The following is a 20,574-nucleotide window of genomic DNA, read 5'->3' as shown; positions in this document are numbered from 1 at the left end:
CTTTTTCATTTTAAAGGGGCCATGCTTGGAAGTGAATAGTACACACTGGTTATATATTAATAATATTCTCCCAATTTTCTACACAACTCCTGTGATCTTAATTTCTATTTTCATGCATTTGTTCATGTTAAAGTGGTCATATATATTAAATGGTGTACATAAGTATATATTAAATGAGTTAATGCATGTAGTACCAGCATATAGTAAGTGCTCTACTGATTAGGAACTAAAAAGCCTCTTGATGAAAGTGAAAGAGGAGAGTGAAAAAGTTGGCTTAAAGCTTAACATTCAGAAAACTAACATCATGGCATCTGGTCCCATCACTTCATGGGAAATAGATGGGGAAACAGTGGAAACAGTGTCAGACTTTATTTTGGGGGGCTCCAAAATCACTGCAGATGGTGACTGCAGCCATGAAATTAAAAGACGCTTACTCCTTGGAAGGAAAGTTATGACCAACCTAGACAACATATTCAAAAGCAGAGACATTACTTTGCCAACAAAGGTCCGTCTAGTCAAGGCTATGGTTTTTCCATTGGTCATGTATGGATGTGAGAGTTGGACTGTGAAGAAAACTGAGCGCCAAAGAATTGATGCTTTTGAACTGTGGTATTGGAGAAGACTCTTGAGAGTCCTTTGGACTGCAAGGAAATCCAGCCAGTCCATCCTAAAGGAGATCAGTCCTGGGTGTTCTTTGGAAGGACTGATGCTAAAGCTGAAACTCCAGTATTTTGGCCACCTCATGCGAAGAGTTGACTTATTGGAAAAGACTCTGATGCTGGGGGGGATTGGGGGCAGGAGGAGAAGGGGACGACAGAGGATGAGATGGCTGGATAGCATCACCGACTGGATGGACATGAGTTTGAGTGAACTCCGGGAGTTGGTGATGGACAGGGAGGCCTGGCGTGCTGTGATTCATGGGGTCATAGGGTCGGACACGACTGAGTGACTGAACTGAACTACTGATTACTGTAATTGAAGCTGTTGTCTTCTGCTGCTTTGATCTCCATTACCCACCTTGTTGCTTCACCTTCCTTCCTCTACCCCATCCCATCTCTTCAAATTTAGCATGTCTTCTGTTCTTTCTTACCTACTCCAACTTACATAGATTGATGTTCTCTCAGATCCCCTCCTTTTCTCTCCACTTTAATTCCCCTGCATTTACAGTCTCCTCTCTGCTTCAATTATCAACTTTTCCCTCTTGCCTCAAAGGAAGGAACATTCCTCTGTAGCTCCAGCTCCAGTTTTTTAAAAAATTCCATTCTTTAGCTGGGATTAGGCTCAGCTGCAAAACAGAAAATCCCAAAAAAACAGTGGTTTAAAGTGAGAGATGTTTCTCTCAGGTGAAACAGCTCTAAAATTAGTCTGTTTAGAATAAGACACTTGCTTCTTGGAAGAAAAGCTATGAGAAACCTAGACAGTATATTAAAAAGCAGAGATATAACTTTGCCAGCATAGGTCTGTATAGTCAAAGCTATGGTTTTTCCAGTAGTCATGAACAAGACCATAAAGTCTGAGCACTGAAGAACTGATGCTTTCAAACTTTGGTGCTGAGACTACTCTTGAGAGTCCCTTGGACAGCAAGGAGATCAAACCAGTCCATCCTAAAGGAAATCAGCATATTCATTGGAAGAACTAATGCTGAAGCTGAAACTCCAATACTTTGGCCACATGATGCAAAGAGCTGACTTACTGGAAAAGACCCTGATGCTGGGAAAGACTGAGGGCAGGAGGAGAAGGGGGTGACAGGATGAGACGGTTGGGTGGCATCACTGGATGTGAGTTTGTGCAAACTGGGAGACAGTAGTGAAGGGAGAAGGCAATGGCACTCCACTCCAGTACTCTTGCCTGGAAAATCCCATGGACAGAGGAGCCTGGTAGGCTGCAGTCCATGGAGTCGCTAAGAGTTGGACACGACTAAGCGACTTCACTTTGACTTTTCACTTTCATGCATTGGAGAAGGAAATGGCAACCCACTCCAGTGTTCTTGCCTGGAGAATCCCAGGGACGGGGAGCCTGGTGGGCTGCCGTCTATGGGGTCGCACAGAGTCGGACACGACTGAAGCGACTTGGCAGCAGCAGCAGTGAAAGGGAAGCCTGGCGTGCTCCAATTCATGGGGTCACAAAGAGTTGGACACGACTGAGTGACTGCAACAACTGATACGGCAGTTCCCCAATTTGTCAGAAACGTTTTTGTCACTGCTCTGCGATCCTTAAAGCATGGCTCTCCTCTTCATGGCACAAGATTGCTGCTTGAAAACCAGGGAACATGACTCTCCAGGGAGTGGAATGAAGTTAAAGGCAAGGAGAACCTCCTCTTTTAAGAGGTCTCTAGAGAACTACCCCGGAGAAGGCAGTGGCACCCCACTCCAGTACTCTTGCCTAGAAACTCCCATGGATGCAGGAACCTGTTAGGCTGCAGTCCATGGGGTCGTGAAGAGTCGGACATGACTGAGCAACTTCACTTTCACTTTTCACTTCCATGCATTGGAGAAGGAAATGGCAGCCCACTCCAGTGTTCTTGCCTGGAGAATCCCAGGGACGGGGGAGCCTGGTGGGCTGCCGTCTATGGGGTCGCGCAGAGTCGGACAGGACTGAAGCCATGCAGCAGCAGCAGCAGAGAACTACCCAACACTTAATGGTCTGTAATTAGCTCAAACAGCCGTATCTGTCTGCAAATAAAACTGTGAGAGGAGTTATTTAGCTGAGGGCAGTGTGCCCACTGAAAATTCTGTACTTCGTGACTTTAAGGCAAAAAAAAAAAAAGTAGTTTTCTGTTATAAAGTAGGAAAGAAAAGATAACAATGAGGCGCGCGTTCTCATCGCCAACATCTGTTTACGTCTTCATCCATTGCCCTCAAATATATTCTAGCTCTTCTTTCTCCATTCTGAAGGAAAAATCAAAAAGCTTTTCCTGGTTCTGGTCATTCTCTTTCTTTCACTGAAAATAAAAATCTTTTTTAAAAAAATCTCCTTTGCAATTTAACATTCTTTTATTCTGCTTATTCCCCATCCCTACTCACCATCTCACCTTTAAATTATATAGCTTCCTTCCTAACTAGTCGAGTTCCTGGGCATTTAGCAGACACATCTTTTACCCTAACTAGGGCTTTTATTTTATTTGACTTCACACGTAATACAAGAGTGTGTTGGGGGCGGGGGAATGTTTTTGTTTTTTTAAGGTGTTGGGACGGGGGAGCCTGGTGGGCTGCCGTCTCTGGGGTCGCACAGAGTCGGACACGACTGAAGCGACTTAGGAGCAGGAGTAGGAGGAGCGATAAATAATGCAAACGTCTCCTTTGGCCATAACCATGGCTACATTAAGTCTTTTGCTGAACAAACGAGAGGATAGAGGTAGTGGGCACATGATGCTATTTTCGAATCCATTCGGGTGTAATGGGGACAAGGGCCCTAGATCATTGCGGGAAGGTCTCTCCCTGCACCAGCCTGGGCTGTCATCTACCGCACTGTGAGTGAGTGCAAGTGAGTGAAGTCGCTCAGTCGTGTCCGACTCTTTGCGACCCCACGGAGTGTAGCCTACCAGGCTCCTCCGTCCATGGGATTTTCCAGGCAAGAGTACTGGAGTGGGGTGCCATTTCCTTCTCCAGGAGATCTTGCCGACCCAGGGATTGAACCCAGGTCTCCCGCATTCTCAGACGGTAGACGCTTCACCGTCTGAGCCACCAGCGAAGTCCCGCACTGTTGCTGCTGCTAAGTCACTTCAGTCGTGTCCAACTCTGTGCGACCCCCATAGATGGCAGCCCACCAGGCTCCCCCGTCCCTGGGATTCTCCAGGCAAGAACACTGGAGTGGGTTGCCATTTCCTTCTAAAATGCATGAAAGTGAAAGTGATGTCTCAGTCGCGTCCGTCTCTTAGTAACCCCATTGACTGCAGCTCCCAGGCTCCTCCATCCATGGGAGTCCCGCACTGTACTGAACTCTAAAACCGAGCCCTTCGGAATCCCGGCTCGGATTGCCTTGACCTAGGTCCGTTGGAGAAGGCTCTTGAGTACCTTGGACTGCAAGGAGATCAGCCCTGGGATTTCTTTGGAAGGACTGATGCTAAAGCTGAAACTCCAGTACTTTGGCCACCTCATGCGAAGAGTTGACTCATTGGAAAAGACTCTGATGCTGGGAGGGATTGGGGGCAGGAGGAGAAGGGGACGACAGAGGATGAGATGGCTGGATGGCATCACTGACTCGATGGACGTGAGTCTGAGTGAACTCCGGGAGTTGGTGATGGACAGGGAGACCTGGCGTGCTGCGACTCATGGTGTCGCAAAGAGTCGGACACGACTGAGTGACTGAACTGACTGAACTGAGGTCTGAGTGGCCGAGGCGGCACGAGATTCTCTTGAGTTTCGAGATTCTCGCGGGAAACGCGAGTGAGGCGCATCTCTGACGTACTTCCGGGTCGCGGGACCAGAGGGAGGCTGCGGGAGCCACACGCCGGGAAGATGGTGGTTACTAGGTCTGCGCGGCCTCAGGCCGGGAACGAAGCCACGTCAGTTGAAAGCTTGCGGCAGAAGGTAGGAAAACTCGAAAGTCTCCCTCATTTCTTCTAACTGCTTCGCAGAGCAGTGCTGAGAAAGGTGGGCGGTGCAGGGGTCCAGTGGAGCCTTGGGGAAGGAACGGCAGAAAAGCCAGGACTGGCGGCGCGCTTCTGCATACCAGGCTCCTCTCTAAGCCTGTAGCTTCTAAAGACCACATTGGGATCTTTTAAGGTAATGTTTGGCAGGTTATAGATTAGGTAACTTGATTTGCGTAGTTCAGCTCCGTAATGCAGATGCACTGCTCGCTTTTTAACCTTACTGCTAACGGAGGATTAATTTCGGCCGCCAATCGTGGATTGGAGAAGGCACCGTTTTCACGTGGGAAGACTGACTGTGCCTCGACAGCACTTCCTTCTGGAGGGGAGAGGACCGCGGTGACGTCACCTCGTAATTCAGTGGTGCTAATTGTCTGCTGCCTCTGATGCTGCGATGAAGCGAAGGGAGTATTAGTCCACGTAGATATGAAAAGTAATTTCATTGGCGTGTTTTCCTGAACACATCGTTGGTTTCTTTGTTCTTTTCCTGAATGTGTGTCGGAATGTTCTTTTCCTGAATGTGTGTCGGAATGTAGGTCCACCAAGCATTTGTGACCTTGCATGAGGAAGATTTTTATTTGCAGTTATTTGTTTCCTGAAGTCAGGACTGAGGTGACTCTAGTGAGGCAGGACCTACAAATGCGAAGTCAGATCCAGTATCTAGCTATTGATTCTTTTAATTGTGGGTGGTGATGGTAGTTATTATTTTACATTAATTTTGTTTACTGAGTTTTTCCAGTGCCCCCTTAAAATTTGCTTTTGAAGGGAGTGCCTCATTCACTTTGCCCTTGTCCCAGCCCTACCTAAATTACAGTGTAATTGGCTTACAGAATTCTGCTGTCACAAGACTTCACGTGCACCCAAAAGGCAGGAAGGGGTCTTCACCTGATAACCCAAATACTACTGAATCACAGACCACTCCGGAACGAAGTCCAGCTCCTAAAACCAGGAAGAGTGGAACTACAGGCTCATTACCAGAAATGAACAAACCTGCGACGGATGGCGAGATCTCTGAAGCAGAGTCAGATTGTTCTTCTGTGCCTGAGGTCCAGGATCCTGTGTTCAGAGTAACTAGGAGAAGACAGATCTTAGTTGCAGGCACCCCAGTTTCTAGTGTAAGGAAAAGGCTGAAAATAACTCGGGTAAGTGAGTCTCATACTGAAGAAGAAGTCTCTGAAGCAGACTCACATGTTTCAGGTATTTCTAGAATTATGCCTCCCACAGAAATAACAACCAGAAGAAGTAAGGCTAAATCCCAAAGAGAGCCAAAGCAAGAATCCCATGTGGAAGTTATTTCTGATGCTGAGTCATCATGCTCAGACATTTCATTTTCTGGAATTGCAACTAGGAGAACAACAAGGAGTATGCAAAGGAAATTACAGGCACAAACTGAGGAGAATACTACTAAGATTGTACTGGAAAATGAGAAGGAAATCATACATACACCTGTGAATTTAGAGGATTCAGTTAACAGACGAACTTCTCGTTTACTAGCAAGATCACTTTCTCAGATAAATAAGCCAAATTTCTCTAATAATGAAATTTATAATGACCCTGATGATTCCTTCTTTGGAATTTCAGGAAAAAAACTAGCAGTGAAAAAAACCCGAAATTTTACCATAAGAGAGGAAAAGCAGGACAGTATTTCACCTCTCAAAGAAATAACAAAGCAGAATTGTAAAAGTTTAGATGAAGAAGCCAAAAAAATAATAGATGGGGGAAAAGAAGGTAATGAGAAGAACTCTCAGTTGAATCTTTCTGAATTTCAGGATACTGGCCTTCAGCAGTTAGTTTCTCAAAGGCATTCAACCCCTGAAAGTGACAAAACCACATCAGAGTCTTCAACTCTGAACCATGAGGCTGTGATGAAATCGTTAGCTCAGACATTTGCAGTTGTGGAAATGGACAGATGGAATGAAGAGAGAAAGAATGCCATAAAAACAAGTGACTGCTCAGAACCTGGTGACGGTAGTTATAGTGATAGTGATGAAGAGTGCACAGTTATAGGTGTTAGTGAAGACATGAGCAAAGAAAAGGAGGTAGATTCTGAGAGTGATACCAAACCAAGTAATCTTGAGTTCAACACAACTCAGGATAAAGATGATTCTGTTTTGTTAGTTCTCAGCAGTGATGAAAGCCAACAGTCTGAACACAGTGAGAATGAAGAGGACACCGTGTGTTTTGTTGAAAATAATGGTAACAAAGAGTCCCTAAATGGAGACTCAGAAAATCTGTCACATGACAATGCATTGTTTGTGATTGACACTACTCCCGGGTTGAGTGCTGATAAAAATTTTTACTTGGATGAAGAAGACAAGGCAGGTGAGGTTGCCACTGAGGAGGAGGAGGAGGAGGAAGAGGAAGAAAGTGAAGAAGAACTATCAGACCATGACAGAAATAAAGATAATGAGTTTAGTGATGAAGACAACTTGCTAAGTAACACAAAATCTAAACTGTAAGTTTTATCTTTTATTTTTTTAAAGTAAGCTTTTGATATGTGCTTCAAGTGGCAATAATTTACCATAGAAATATTACAAAGCATAGGAACTGAAAAAAAGTACTGCTTTGGGTTCTTTATCTGTCAGGGTTTCCCTTGTTTATGTGGGTGCCTTTGTTAGTCATATTTTTCCCACTGGTGAGAGCTAAAAGTATTCCGTTTGATGGTATATTAAAAATGATCTGTTAAGATTTTCTTGCATGATTATTAAGAGCAACATACAAAAGGGAAGGAAGGTAACTTGGCTTTTTTATGCATGTTGATTGTAGAGAAATTGAAAAATAGAGGAAAACTGAGAAAAATAGTAACCTATAATCTCATGTACTGCCATTAAAAAGCAGTCTTTGGAGGCGGTTTCTTTAGTTTTTCTGTTTTCCAAATTTGTTTTTCCCAGGCACAGGCCTTTGGTGGCAGTCTATCCACTGAAAATACAGGTATCCTTGGAAGGAACTGTACGTTAACAGATGCCCAGTCTTCACTGTAAACCAGTGGAATCTCCGAGACTAGTCTCAGGTGTACTGATTTTTTTAGGAGCCACACCCTTTCCCCAGGATAACTGTAACATACACTCAGGGTTGAGAATCACTGCCAAGGCACTGTAATTGAATAGAGGTTGTTTATGGGAACTTTAAACTGCTCAGTTTATATGAATAATTAGGGAAGAAACTAAGTCCAAGTGTTTATATAAGTGTACTTATAAAAAAAGACTTTAGTAATTACATAAATATGGCAGAAGCCGAAGCCAACTGCTGAAGATTCTGATTTGGTGGATCTAGGGTATGACAGTTACATTTTTTTTAAGCTCTGGTGGAAAATACAGATGCTCACTGTTGTTTAAAACTCACTGATTTAGAGGCACTACTAAATGTCCTTAAATACTCAGGAAAAAATTCCAAGTTTGGATAACTTAGAAGTAAAGAGAAAAAGGCCCTGTCTCATTGGCTTTTGAGATGGAAAAATATGGACATTTATTAATTTACTACCTACATATGAAGTTGAGCTAAATGCCAGATGTATTTCCTTTTTTCTGTAACTCTTTCCTTGTAAAATACGTGTATGAAGTCTGTTGACATATAATATGGCCTTAATCCTCTTTTAAGAAAATTTGGGGAATAAATTTGGATGTGCTCTCAAAAGGCTTAATTCATTATTTATCCTATAATTTCTTCTAAATGAAAAGTCTCAGTTTTCATTTTGAATTGCTAAATGATCTAAAGATTATTTCTTAATCACTTAAAAGTGATCATTTCTCTTTCAGTCTGAAGTTGATGAGCAGCAGCATAGATACTGGACTGAATATTAAGGAGCTGGGTGGTTTGTATATTAATTTCAATGCAGACAAGGTACAGTTGAACAAGAGAACCCTAACACAGATGAAAGAGAAAAGGAAAGATGAGGTAAGCTGCACAGAACTCACCAGTCACTTCTAGAGATGATTAGTCCTTGGTAAGAGACTAGTTTTCCTGCAGTGAAACCACATTAGCCTACTGTGCTCCTTTTTTCTTTTATCATAAAATCCCAGCCAAAGGTGGTATTTGAAAACTAATGTAGGGTCAGTGTTCTTCTTCTGGCAAGCACCAGTTATGATCCCAGAGTTTTTTTCGTTTTTTCTTGTTATATTTTTCGTTCCTCACTGCTTTGGACTCTGTTAAAAATCTGAAAGCTGTGAGTACCCATTAACCCCACCGGGAAAAAGCATATGTGCTCATAGACATTAAACTGTATATATATTTCTAGAAGGAAATTACACGTTAGGTAACCTTACACAAGCCTTCAGTTTCTGCTGCCACCTTGAATGGCTTCCTCCTAAATCTGTAGTATTTCCTAGTCTTGCAGCCTACACAGGTCTTTAAACTCAGGTGCCTATTCTTTGTTCATTCAGATGCATTCAGGCACTTGACTTCACTAATTGCCCTTCTCTTCCTCCTTGCCTGAACCAGCTTCTCCTCTTGTATTATTTATCCTGGTTAATAACACCAAAATCTATTTCTCTTTTGTAATCAGTAACTAAGCTTAAAGGACAGTGCTCATATACTTTCTATTAATATTCCGCTCCCTCCTTTCCACCCCACTGTCACTGACTAGTGACATCTGTTTTACTTTTTGTCTAGACCACTGCATTGGCCTCCTCTTCTTCAAGCCGTCCTCAATGGTCTTGCTAGATTTCTCATTTTAAAAACACAAAATACCATCTGACCATGATACTCTCCTGTTTAAGTCCTTGAGTGGTTCCGCAGAGCCTTTCAAGGTGCCTCTGTTCCATCTGGCTCTGTCTGCCTGCTGTGTTCTTAGCACTGGAAAAAAACAGGATTTCTCAACCTTAGCAAAGCTGACGTTTGGGCTGGATAATTATTTGTTGTGGGAAGATGTCGTGTGTGTTGTAGAATGTTTAGCAGCATCCCAGCCTCTACCCCATAGGTGCCAATAGCATCCATCTCTACCAGTTCATGCCCCCCACCTCAGAATGTCTTCAGACATTGCCAGTTGCTCTCAGTTGAGAACCACTCTAAACCCTACTATAGTACTTGATACACAACCAGCTCTTAATAACCTATAAAATAAATGTCATGCATTCTTCTCTGACTGATAGGAAAGTCTAGACCACTACTGTGCTACGCAGCAACTTCTAGTCCTAAATTTGAATTGAGGATTTAATAATTGCAAATGTTATTGACCAAGTTAACATTTGCTACGTTCCTGTGAACTGTTTTGCGGGCTAACAGTTTTGTGAACTGTCTTTAGTTCTTGTTCTAGGGAAATGACTAATGAGTCTGAGGTTCCTTTTAGTCACATACACAGTATTAAGACAGTATTTAATTACCCTAGGCAAGTAATCAAAAAATGCAGAAGACATTTAGTAAAAGATAACAGATTTGACTAAAGTTTTTAAACTTAGGCAATTAAAAACATCTAAACAAAGGTAAGTAAAAGGCCATGGGTTTAATACCACTAAGATACAGAATATAATTCTTCAAATTAATAAGAACACAACCTTGTATAAAAATAAAAAAGAACACCGCCCGCCCCCCCCACCCCGACCCCAAACAGATGCAGGCGTTCCACGGAAGAAGACTTATACACAGCTAAAAAAAACACACAAAAGGATGATCAGCAGCAAATGGAAACATTCATGAGGTACCACTGACAAAACACAGAGATAATCACCAGTGTTAGCTATGTTAAAAAAAAAAAAAAAAGGTACTGATTACCTTCTGGTAGGAGTTTATACTACTTGGATTCAAGGCAATTTAGTGGTACCTATCAAAATTTAAACGACACGTTTTGGAATCTGTTTTACAGAAATAATCACAAGTATTCAGAGATGATGTTTATAATATTTAATGGAAAAAAATTTAATAGAGACTCAAACTAAATATCAAGAAAAATTGTGCATAACAGCTATGAATGAAGTTGATCTTTGTATGAATTGACATTGAAAGAACATCTTTGATATGTTGTTGAGTTGCAAAAAGCAGATTTGCTTGATGGTATGATTTAATTGGTGTACCATTAAAAGCATGTGTTGTTTAATCAAAATCTATACTGCTGTTCTTATCAGAAGTCTAGCTGGTCTCAGATCACATAAAGCTGTTCTGTCAACATCAAAAGAACTTAGGCTAGTCAGGTGTTTTTTTGTTTGTTTTTTCAGGAAGTTCCAGAACACTATAGCATTGTTTCTGTTGTCTTTGTTTTCCAATTGGTTGGTGCAGGTGGCTGGTTGCAAACCAATGAAATGCGAGTGGACACATTAATGTATGTCTGGTGTGTGCAAATTCAAATTAGAAAAAGAAATTTGAATGAATATTAATTTTAAAGATACCCTAAAATAACCCTTCAGTTTGTCTCCTAAAGCATTTTTATTTTTATATAATTTATAGATTTAAGAACAGGAACAACTTTGCAGTAGTATTTCTGTCTATAAAGAAGGTTAATGTATCTGGAGTCATCAGTGTGGGAGATGTTTGCTTTTTAAGGCAAAAATGTTGACATTTTGACATTATTTTAAAACCAGTTTAATATATTTGTAGCTTCTGCAGAAAACTGTCATTACTCCTGAATTTGAAAAAAACTACTGTGTCCCACCATATAGTGAATCAAAATATAAACTTCAGAAAAAACGCAGAGTAAGTACAGTGATTCTTACTTAGAGCATTTAATGTGTTTGACTATATATATATATATTCAGCTTGTCTAACATGGTTGTACAATTAAAATATATGTTTCCAAAGAAAATTATCACAGGTAATTAAGAGCCCATAAAATATGGTTTCATAAACACATTTCATGTAAATTTTCACGAAGTGAAAGTGCAGCGATTGGTGCACTTGGATACAGCTCTTTTTTCCCTTCATTAAAAACAGTGGCAGCCAGCATACGTGGTCACTGTCCACACCATACTGTGTCGTGGCTTATAGGTACTGGTCACAGAAGGCTGGGAACTCTGTTGCTGGCTCTTGAAGTAATGTCACCAGCTAAAAACACCAGCCTATTTAGTCTGCCAAATGAGAGCAAGGAATTTCTTGAGTAAAAAACAGGGGACTACTTCCATTTCAACTAGTAAGCATAAAGAAATTATGGATGGTACACAAGGAAATTTGAGGATGGTGCTCCAGTAATGTCACTGATATGACCAGAGCACCCTGGCAGGTGGTAAACACTAATATTTGCTGATGAACAAAACAATGAAATGGAGCAAATAACTTGCTGTAAATTTTCCAAAAAACAGAAAGATTTTGAATTTTAGAAATAATACAAATTCTGGGCATGTTGGAGAGAGTAACTTTTAAGAGACAACTGGATGACTGAATAAAAATGTTAAATGTTTATAGAAAGGCTCCAGATGTAAGAATGTTTTTATACTTTACCTCTTGTAGGATATCTCAGACAATAAAACATCGACATTGTCGGCTATTCTCCCAACAAGTCAGCAGTTCTTACTGAGATACAAAATTAATTTTAAGGAGCCGTCATTTATGACACTGATAGTGCTGTGTCTAACGTATCGAGAGAAATGGATTTTTGTCATTTAATTCATTTTATGAAAGGTGTATCTGGAGACTAACATATACATTCCTGTTAAGTAACCTTACTTGGTTTTAATTCATGAAATTTTCTTCATAATATTGAAATGAGGTGTAGTTATACACTACTTATTAAAAATGAGAATTTTCTAATTGTTTTTGAAATTTTGAATTTCAGCAAGAGCGACAAAAAACAGCAGGTGATGGATGGTTTGGTATGAAAGCGCCAGAACTGACAGATGAACTGAAAAATGATCTCAAAGCACTGAAGATGAGAGCTAGCATGGACCCAAAAAGGTTTTACAAGAAAAATGATAGAGATGGCTTCCCTAAGTACTTCCAGGTATAAAGCAAACAGAGTAATGGTAGTGATGTTGTGAGGATTTTAGTCTGGAAAACACTACAGTGACTTGTTTCCTCTTAAATGTGTATTTACAGTGTATATCTGCTTGGACCATATAATGGCCAGAACCCAGTTCAGATAGCCATCAGCCTGTAATGGCTTTCCTCATCAAAATACAGTGTTCCAAATGGTAACTAGGTTTCCAGATGAGCTCTGTGAATGTGGAACCTGTAAGATGGGTGTACCGTGTATTAATGATACACCTCAGTGGTATCAAGATATTCAGTAATACCACCAGTGATTCTTTATAACCTGTAGGATAGAATCTCTATCCTATGATGTAGCCCTTTACAATCTGCACCCACACCAGTTCACTAATCCTTATTTTGGTCACATAGCCCTCTAAGCTCCAACACACTCGGCTGCTCAGTCTTCTCGGGATATGCACTGGCTGGCCTAGTCATTCTCACTTTAGTGTTTGGCTGTGCCATGTCTGCTTGGTGAAATTTTACCCATACAAGTCCAAGCGAAAATGTCATCCTTGTGAATTTGGTAGAATTGGCCACTTTGTTTTCAGAGAATCTAGAGTGTTTTGTTCAAGATAATACTAGGTTATGCTTTCATTTTTAGCCGTGTCTCTTTGGATCTTCTATAAAACTGGCCACTCACTAGCAGGGACCAGATACTCTTTGTTTCCCTAACCCTGGCCCAGTTCCTGGCACATAGCAAACATTGTATATTTTACTTGGTTGAATGTATGAACAAATGCCAAGTGTTCAGTAAGAAGGTTCTAAGCTGGCAGCATTTATGATAACCTAGGAGATCTAACAGGTATATAGTAGAATGTGTGTATCTTGTTAAATTGGAAAACTAAAAAGGTGTTATTTTTATCTGTCCCATTTTTCTTCTGTTTAGACTATTCATCAAGAATTTACAGTCTAGCACTTACATAGAAGGAATTTTAGTTTTACTCAAAAATTTTAATGAAGAAATGTCACCAGTAGGACCCAGTGCAGGTTGAATAAGTGATTTTTTTTTAAGAAATGGCAAAACTAACTTTAATACTGGTAAAATATAAGCTGTGTTTTCCATTCCTTTCTATAAATAAACTTTGTTAGAGCTCCCCTGAGATAAGACGACAGCTTGACTTTCAGGTATTGCATGACTTATTTCAATCACTTATTTCAATCATTCATTCATAGATTGGAACCATTGTTGACAATCCTGCTGACTTCTACCATTCACGAGTTCCCAAGAAACAAAGGAAGAGAACTATTGTGGAGGAACTGCTGGCTGATTCTGAGTTCAGAAGGTAAAGGAATTTATGTTTCACTTTATAATATATGTTTTCCTTTAGATTGTGCAAAAACTTTAAATTCAAGATGATTTTTAAATGCTTTAGCACAGTTTCTCAACAGAACTATTAGGTATATTGGGTGGGATAATTCTTAGGGAGGACTTTACACTGTAGGATCTTTAACAGCATCCCTGGTGTCTGCCCATTAGATGCTGGTAGCGCACTCCTCTCCGTCCCAATTCATGACATTCAAAAATGTCTTCAAACGTTTTCAGATGTTCCCTGGCGTGCAAAAGCATTCTCGATTCAGAACCACTGCTTTAGAAGGAAATGAGACTAACTAGAGGAGGAACCCACAAAGGAGACCAGGAAAGAAGTCAGGGAGGCAGGAAGAAAACCAGGAGAGCAGTGTCATAGAAGTCAAGGAAAGAAAGTGTTACAGGCAGGTAGAAAAGCCAGAGGGAGTGGTTAACAGGAATAAATGCTGCTGAGAATGCAAGTGAGCTAAGAACTAAGATCTTCCTCTGAATTTACTACGTGGACGTCACAGTAACCTTGTCAGGAGTTTTTTAGGGGAGTGGTGGGGAGGAAACTAGACTGGACGGTACTTGAGAGTGAACTGAAGAAATAAGAGATGTTGTGAGCAAGACAAAAGAGGCACAGCTAGTGAATGGAGCTGGATTTTTTTCCCCCTGAGATGGGGGCAGTTAAGTATGTTTAAATGTTCTTGAAGCAGGTATGTGTATAGCATAGATTTAAAAGCATGCTTCATATAGAAACTTCTGAACTTCCAGACTGGTTTAATAGCAAAAGTGAAAATATTTATCAGGGATTTTTAAAATTATGTTAATATATAGGCATGGAAAACAAATTTAATTCAAGTGTTATATAAACTTTTTCATGATTCTAGGTAATGGTGAAACTTTTAGAAATAAGCAAGGCTCTTTTCTCACTTATTTCTCTCTCCCTGGAAATCTCATCCCCACAAAGTTGTATTAATCTGTATACTGTTGACTTTCAAATGTATGTATAGTCTGGATCTCTCCTGAGTCCAGAGCCACATAACCTGCTGCTGCCTCAGGAACATCTAATGAGTATCTCATAAGCCCCTCTGAGAGCTAACTTGGGGTCTCCTGACTTCGTCCTTCCTATACATTCTAGTCCTCTCCCAGTGTCCTGTTTCTCATGACTGAATGGCATTGCCCTCCATCCCTTAGGGCAAGTCCTTAACGCCACCTTCTCCCTTCAGTCCCATGTTCAAACTGTCAGATTTCCTCCCATTTTCCTATCTCTTAAGCTTGTCTCTTTCTATCCCACAGAGGTGTCGAGTACAAGGTGATTGAGTCTTTGCTTACTTCATATATTGACCTACATTTTGTAATCGTGATAGCAGTCTCAGAAATTACAGCATGGGTCTCTAGTGGTTCAAAGTTTGCGAAAGCCTGCCTCTACCATGGCCACTTTTTTCTCACTAGACTACAAGCTCTGAGGGCAGGGACTATGGCTGGCTAGTTCACTGCTCTGTCTCCAGCTCCTAGTATGGCTTCTTATTCATGATGGAACTTGGTACAGATGTGATGGATAGTGAAAATGCAAAAAAAAAAAAAAAATTAGAAGCACTTGCCCATCACCCGCACCCGCCTCTGCCCCCCAACCACCACCAAAAAGTTACATTAACTTCTAATGTCTGGTATGTCATACTTTAGAACTTAAAGGTTTGGTTTTTCTTTTTAGATATAACCGAAGGAAGTACTCAGAGATAATGGCTGAAAAGGCAGCAAATGCAGCAGGAAAGAAGTTTCGAAAGAAGAAGAAGTTCCGTAATTAAGATTCACCGAGCAAATCACAAAATTGTACATCTCCTCTTTATTTATTTACTAATTTAAAAATTAGCACGACTGTCACATAAAGTAATATAGACTGGCCCTATTGGGGGGTTTCTCGTTAAAATTTGATTTGAGAGAGAATCAGTCACATGCCACCCGGAATAAAAATAGGTGTGTCTACAAAAGATCCACTCATGTTTAGACCCTTTGAGGAGGGTAAAAAGGAAAAGAACCTCAATCAATATATTTAGAAAATACAAAGTTTGCTAACATTCAAAAAATTTAAAGTATTTTCAAAGCTACATAAGCAATACTGTAATTATTATGTAGAGGTGTACATAGGGAGATGATGCCCTGTGTCAGTTGCACATTCAAATCCAGAAAACTGGTAACGCTGGGATACAGAGATCTTGTTGCAAGTGTAAAAGTCATAGTTGAAATCAAAGAAATGTTGTAAGTGTTGGAGCGTGTGAATGTTAATATATGACCAAAGAACTAAATGAAGCTATGAAAAGGACTTAAAAGATAGACTACTTGGAAAGTTTGGGTTAAAGGTAGAAGCAGGAGAGCTATTTTCTTTCCTTAGCAACTGAAACAGGAGGTAAGATAGATTTTTATCCATATTCAGGGTTGTGTTCCAGTGAATAGTATTCAAATAATTTGAACTTGGCCAGGAGGTAAAGTCTCCAGTGGCAGAAATATGCATCCTTGCTAAGCAACTCATGACACCCAAGGAACACCAGTCATTTCTATTCATGCTTCTTGGTGGCTTATTGCTTCCTTTATGTCGTTATTCACGGGACCTCTGTTTTCTGCCGAACTGCTTTCTTGGGATTTCAGTAAATAAGCAGCTTCCTATTTTGTGTTTACTGCTTAGCATCACAAGCAGCCTAGTAATAAAACTAAATGACATTTATAGGCAGAGTGAGGGAAGCATCTGTTCTCTTTTATAGTAAAGCTTTTATTTCAAGAGTATTAAGTTTTATGTTAAGGACCTGCTATGAGAGAATTAACTATCAAATCAAGAAGCATTTACCCCATACACATTCTTCCAGAAGGAGACATTCTTAGCGGAACGTTTCTTCAACTCATGCTGCTGGGGTGTTGGAACACTCAAAACTGGTGGCCCTTTTGTATTGTGTTTCTCTGTGCAACTGAGAATTTACCCAGTTTTTTCTCAGGCTGAAGGGGATGGGTCAACTTTTTATCTGTCTGTAACCTGCGTGCTGGTTTCTGACTCATGAAGCTAGAATAGGTTGAATTATCTGGTATTCAAAACTGCAGTTATGACAGATATTTCGGACACTGTAGTGCATTTACAGGGAACACAAAATTGGAAATCTCCAATCCTTCCCACACAGGGCAGCATTTGAGCTTTCTAGATTGGGAAGCAGTGATAAGGAGAACTAAACCTAGGTGCCAGCCTCACTAACCCATGTCAGAGGTGCTCACAAAATGTATTCTGAAGATAGCTGACCCTTGAACAAAGGGGTGAGGGGCTCTGAGCCCCAAGCAGCTAAAAGTCAAAAACTTAAAGTAGGTCCTCTATATCCACGGTTCTTCATCTGAGAACCAACTGGTCAACTCCTGCAGAACATGTAGTACGTTAGTATGGATTTACTGGAAAACCTATGTATAAGTGGACCCACCCAGTTCAAACCTGTGTTCTTCAGGGGTCCACTGGATTTACTTAGTTAAATTGTAACATGCTCTTTTTTTGTCTCCATTGATTCTTTAGTTTTTTTTTTTAAGTTTATACTTTATTCAGATTTTCTTAGTTTTTTACCTAATATTTTTTTTCCAGGATATTGCAGTCTTTTTTTTTTTTTTTTTGGCTGCACTGCAAATTATACAGAATCTTAGTTGCCTGACCAGGTTTCGAACCTGCACCCCCTGCAGTGGGAGCATGGAGTCTTTACCATTGGAGCCCCAGGGAAGTCCCTTTATTTATGTATCTTTTTAAGTCACATAAATAACTTGGAACAAAGTAAAGAGTTAACAAATGTAAAATACCTTATTCAGTGAAATACTGAAATAAACTGAAATACTTCAACTGAAAGTCAATTTAAGTCACCTTTATTAACATTTTCTTTAAGGGATTAAAACTGGTAAGATCCATAGCTGTATCTCAGATATGATCTTCACAAGTTAAAATCTTCAAAACACAGTATAGAAGTATATCTAGGTAAAGATGAGAAGGAAGTTTCTTAGTGCCCTCAGGCTTCTACAAAAATCTATGTTTGAATAATGGATGTATTTATCTTGTGTTTTTTTTTTTTTAAGCAAAACAACCATTGAGAAACAGGTTTAGTGACTTTGGCTTATGTCAACTAAACTCAGTTCACTTACTGGAGCTATTTGAAGGCTAATGACTATCAGAAGTACTATGACTTCTCAACTCAAAAGCATTATAAAGTGTACCAAATGCTGATACAGTGTAATGAAAGAAGAGCCTTCAGAATACCTTAAGGAGCTCCTGAAAGATCCCTGAAATGCTTTTAAGACAACTTATTAAAAACATAGTCTGCAATGCTAGTTTTGATTGTTTTGTTTTTGGTTTCTTTTGGCGGGGGGGATTGTTTTTCCTAAAGTAAGGAAATTAGGGAAAGGAAAACGAAGATGGAAGAAATTAGAAAACTAGCAGTTGATGAAGGCAGGTTCTCAGCTTCCTAGAATCTTAACACAAAAATCCGCTCTGTTCAGTGTTCTGCCGTGAGATTAAAAACAACTGCTTTAGAGAAAACCATTATACCTATTTTTTAAGACCCGAGGAAATGTCTCATGGGTTCCCTAACAAGGCTGTCAGACTACAAGCCATGCTTGGCTGTTCAGAGAATAAATAGCAGGCTTTTAAAAGGAAGAAAGCCTGTACAGAAACATTTAATGAAACTTTGAGCAACTGGGATAAATTGAAGGGGTTGCATTCTAAATATAGCAAATATAAGAAAAACTCATGAAAAAATTTTCAGTACCATCTCTAGAATGTGTGCAGGTGCTCATTCAGTTCAGTCTCTCAATGACAACTACTGTTTAGAATAACCAACTACATCTTATTGAAAGCATGCAGTTAGGATTAACAAAATGATTACAAACTCCCCAAAGCATCTGACTAGAATGTAAAATTCAGGTCTCATTGTTTAAAAGTGAAGATGGAATGCATTCAAATTATAATTTATTTCCCTGAAGCAGGGTCAGTAGCATGACTTGTCTTAAGCAGATCGGTGTTTTATCAGAGTTGGAATGTTTCAAACTATGAAATGCGGGTTTAGCTAACTATGGAGGTGGTTCTGAAATGTAAAGTTACCAATAAACACTGAACACCAGCTGCGAGAAAGGGGAAACTTATAGGTTCAGGTGATAGGTGTTCATTCGTTATCACTGTGTAACAAATTGCCCCAAGACTCAGTGATTCAAAACAGCCACTGTTTTACTCAGTCTCATGATTCAGCCGGCCAGGGCTGGGCTAGATGGCTTGTACTCCACATGGTATCAGGTGAGGTCATTCAGCTGGCGGCTGAGCAGATCTAGAAGGCCTAACACATTCTTGAAATTTATCTTCAGTTTAATGGTAGTACAGCATAGAAGGGCTTCACCAGTGGCTCTGCAGTAAAGAACCCGCCTCCAGCCTGCAGGAGACACATGAGGGTAACAGGCAGGAAGGCCTCCAAACGAAGAAAATAGCCTGCAAGTGTCAGACATGTTTCTCTCTCTCAAGCGGCAAATTTAAAAGTAGGTTTCTCTTAAAAGACTGTGTTGCCATAATGACACCTGGTTTCACCTGAAGTTAACTATTGTCAAACCTAGAGATAACCAATATATTTCTCTTATGGAAATGTTTGTCTTAAGCTATGCTAATGTACTATGCATTTACCCCAAACTCTGTCTTCAAGTCAGTTCCGCCTCTTGGCTCAGAACCTACTTGACAAACCAGTATGTTATACTCAGATATTGTTCCCCTAATTTATGTAAATGAAACTATTTGTATGGTGATCTGCCCTTCTTCAAGTTAATCATTTTATGGCCCAAGATGAACCATTTGGTGCCAAGATTATCCCAAAATGCATCTTATGGGTGAGGGGCCTGGTGCCATTCTGAGTCTTAAGACATTCCTTTATTAATAGACTGCTAGTGACTATATAACATCCAGCTGAAGACTAGCAGGGGGGTACTCTTTCTGCCCCCTTCTGATGCCTATGTCAGAAGCTATCTCCTTTATACTTTAATAAAACTATTACACAAAAACTCTGAGCGATCAAGCCTCGTCTCTGGCCCCGTGTTGAATTCTTCTCCTCCGGGGGCCAAGAATCCCAGCGTCTTTGCATGATTCAACAACCACCTTTCACACATGGGTTCGATCCCTGGGTCAAAAGATCCCCTGGAGTAAGAAATGGCAACCCACTCCAATATTCTTGCCTGGAGAATCCCATGAATGGAGGAGCCTGGTGGGCTATAGTCCATGGGGTCACAAAAGAGTGGAACACGACTTAGCGACTAAACAACGGCATAGAAATTGGCTAGAACACCAAAACATGACCCATACCTTTTGTGTGGCGCTGCACAGTATTTAGGATGTCCTGCTCTTCTCCATCTGCCTCCTTCCTAGTTAATCCTCCTAAGGGAAGAGGAGTTGCTAACCAGATTGAGGAGAGCCCAAGATACCCATTAGGCTGTACTTTCACAAATAAACAGGGCTGATGTATTAACAGGTCAGAAACCACCTGCAGTCGGTCTCTCTTGCCCTGTTAGGGGGCAGGCCTATCATTCTCTCTTCCAAATGAAGTGGGAAATCAGAGTTTGGGCTTTCCTCAGCCAGGCTTTCTCTATGAAAGGTAGGGGATGACAGGGGCCTAAGTCATTCAATTGCAGCTTAACTGAGAAGTCTGCAGTCATGGTGCTCTTCTAAAGCTATTACATGAGTGGTATACTTTGTTTTCCATTGATTCATCTTCCTTTTGGTTACAACCTCCTGGGCAGAATTGCAAAGCAGAAGTTGGTATGGTTC

At 40.6% G+C, this 20,574-nt stretch overlaps 1 protein-coding gene across 1 annotated transcript; it reads left to right on the top strand.

The window, feature by feature from the left end:
- Positions 1-4,424: 4,424 nt before the first annotated feature.
- Positions 4,425-19,814, top strand: DNTTIP2 (deoxynucleotidyltransferase terminal interacting protein 2). The gene is made up of 7 exons (XM_086391296.1): positions 4,425-4,529; positions 5,419-7,043; positions 8,344-8,482; positions 11,114-11,209; positions 12,285-12,449; positions 13,652-13,761; positions 15,481-19,814. Exons 1-7 carry the CDS (start codon positions 4,458-4,460, stop codon positions 15,572-15,574), a joined length of 2,301 nt encoding a protein of 766 aa, XP_086247422.1. The 5' UTR covers positions 4,425-4,457; the 3' UTR covers positions 15,575-19,814.
- The last annotated feature ends 760 nt before the right edge of the window (positions 19,815-20,574 follow it).

The sequence above is a fragment of the Bos grunniens genome, chromosome 3 (genome assembly GCF_055505025.1).
Source record: "Bos grunniens cultivar Pamir isolate PY7600 chromosome 3, Bosgru_T2T1.0, whole genome shotgun sequence".
In the NCBI taxonomy this organism is placed as follows: Eukaryota; Metazoa; Chordata; class Mammalia; order Artiodactyla; family Bovidae; genus Bos; species Bos grunniens.
The sequence above is the reverse complement of the archived record's forward strand: the minus strand, read 5'-3'. Positions and strand labels throughout refer to the sequence as shown.

Coding starts and splice junctions, on each gene's coding strand:
- DNTTIP2 (XM_086391296.1), top strand. CDS start 4,458: ATGGTGGTTACTAGGTCTGCGCGGCCTCAGGCCGGGAACGAAGCCACG. Junction 7,044..8,343: donor AGTAACACAAAATCTAAACT/GTAAGTTTTATC, acceptor TTTCTCTTTCAG/TCTGAAGTTGATGAGCAGCA. Junction 11,210..12,284: donor AACTTCAGAAAAAACGCAGA/GTAAGTACAGTG, acceptor TTTGAATTTCAG/CAAGAGCGACAAAAAACAGC.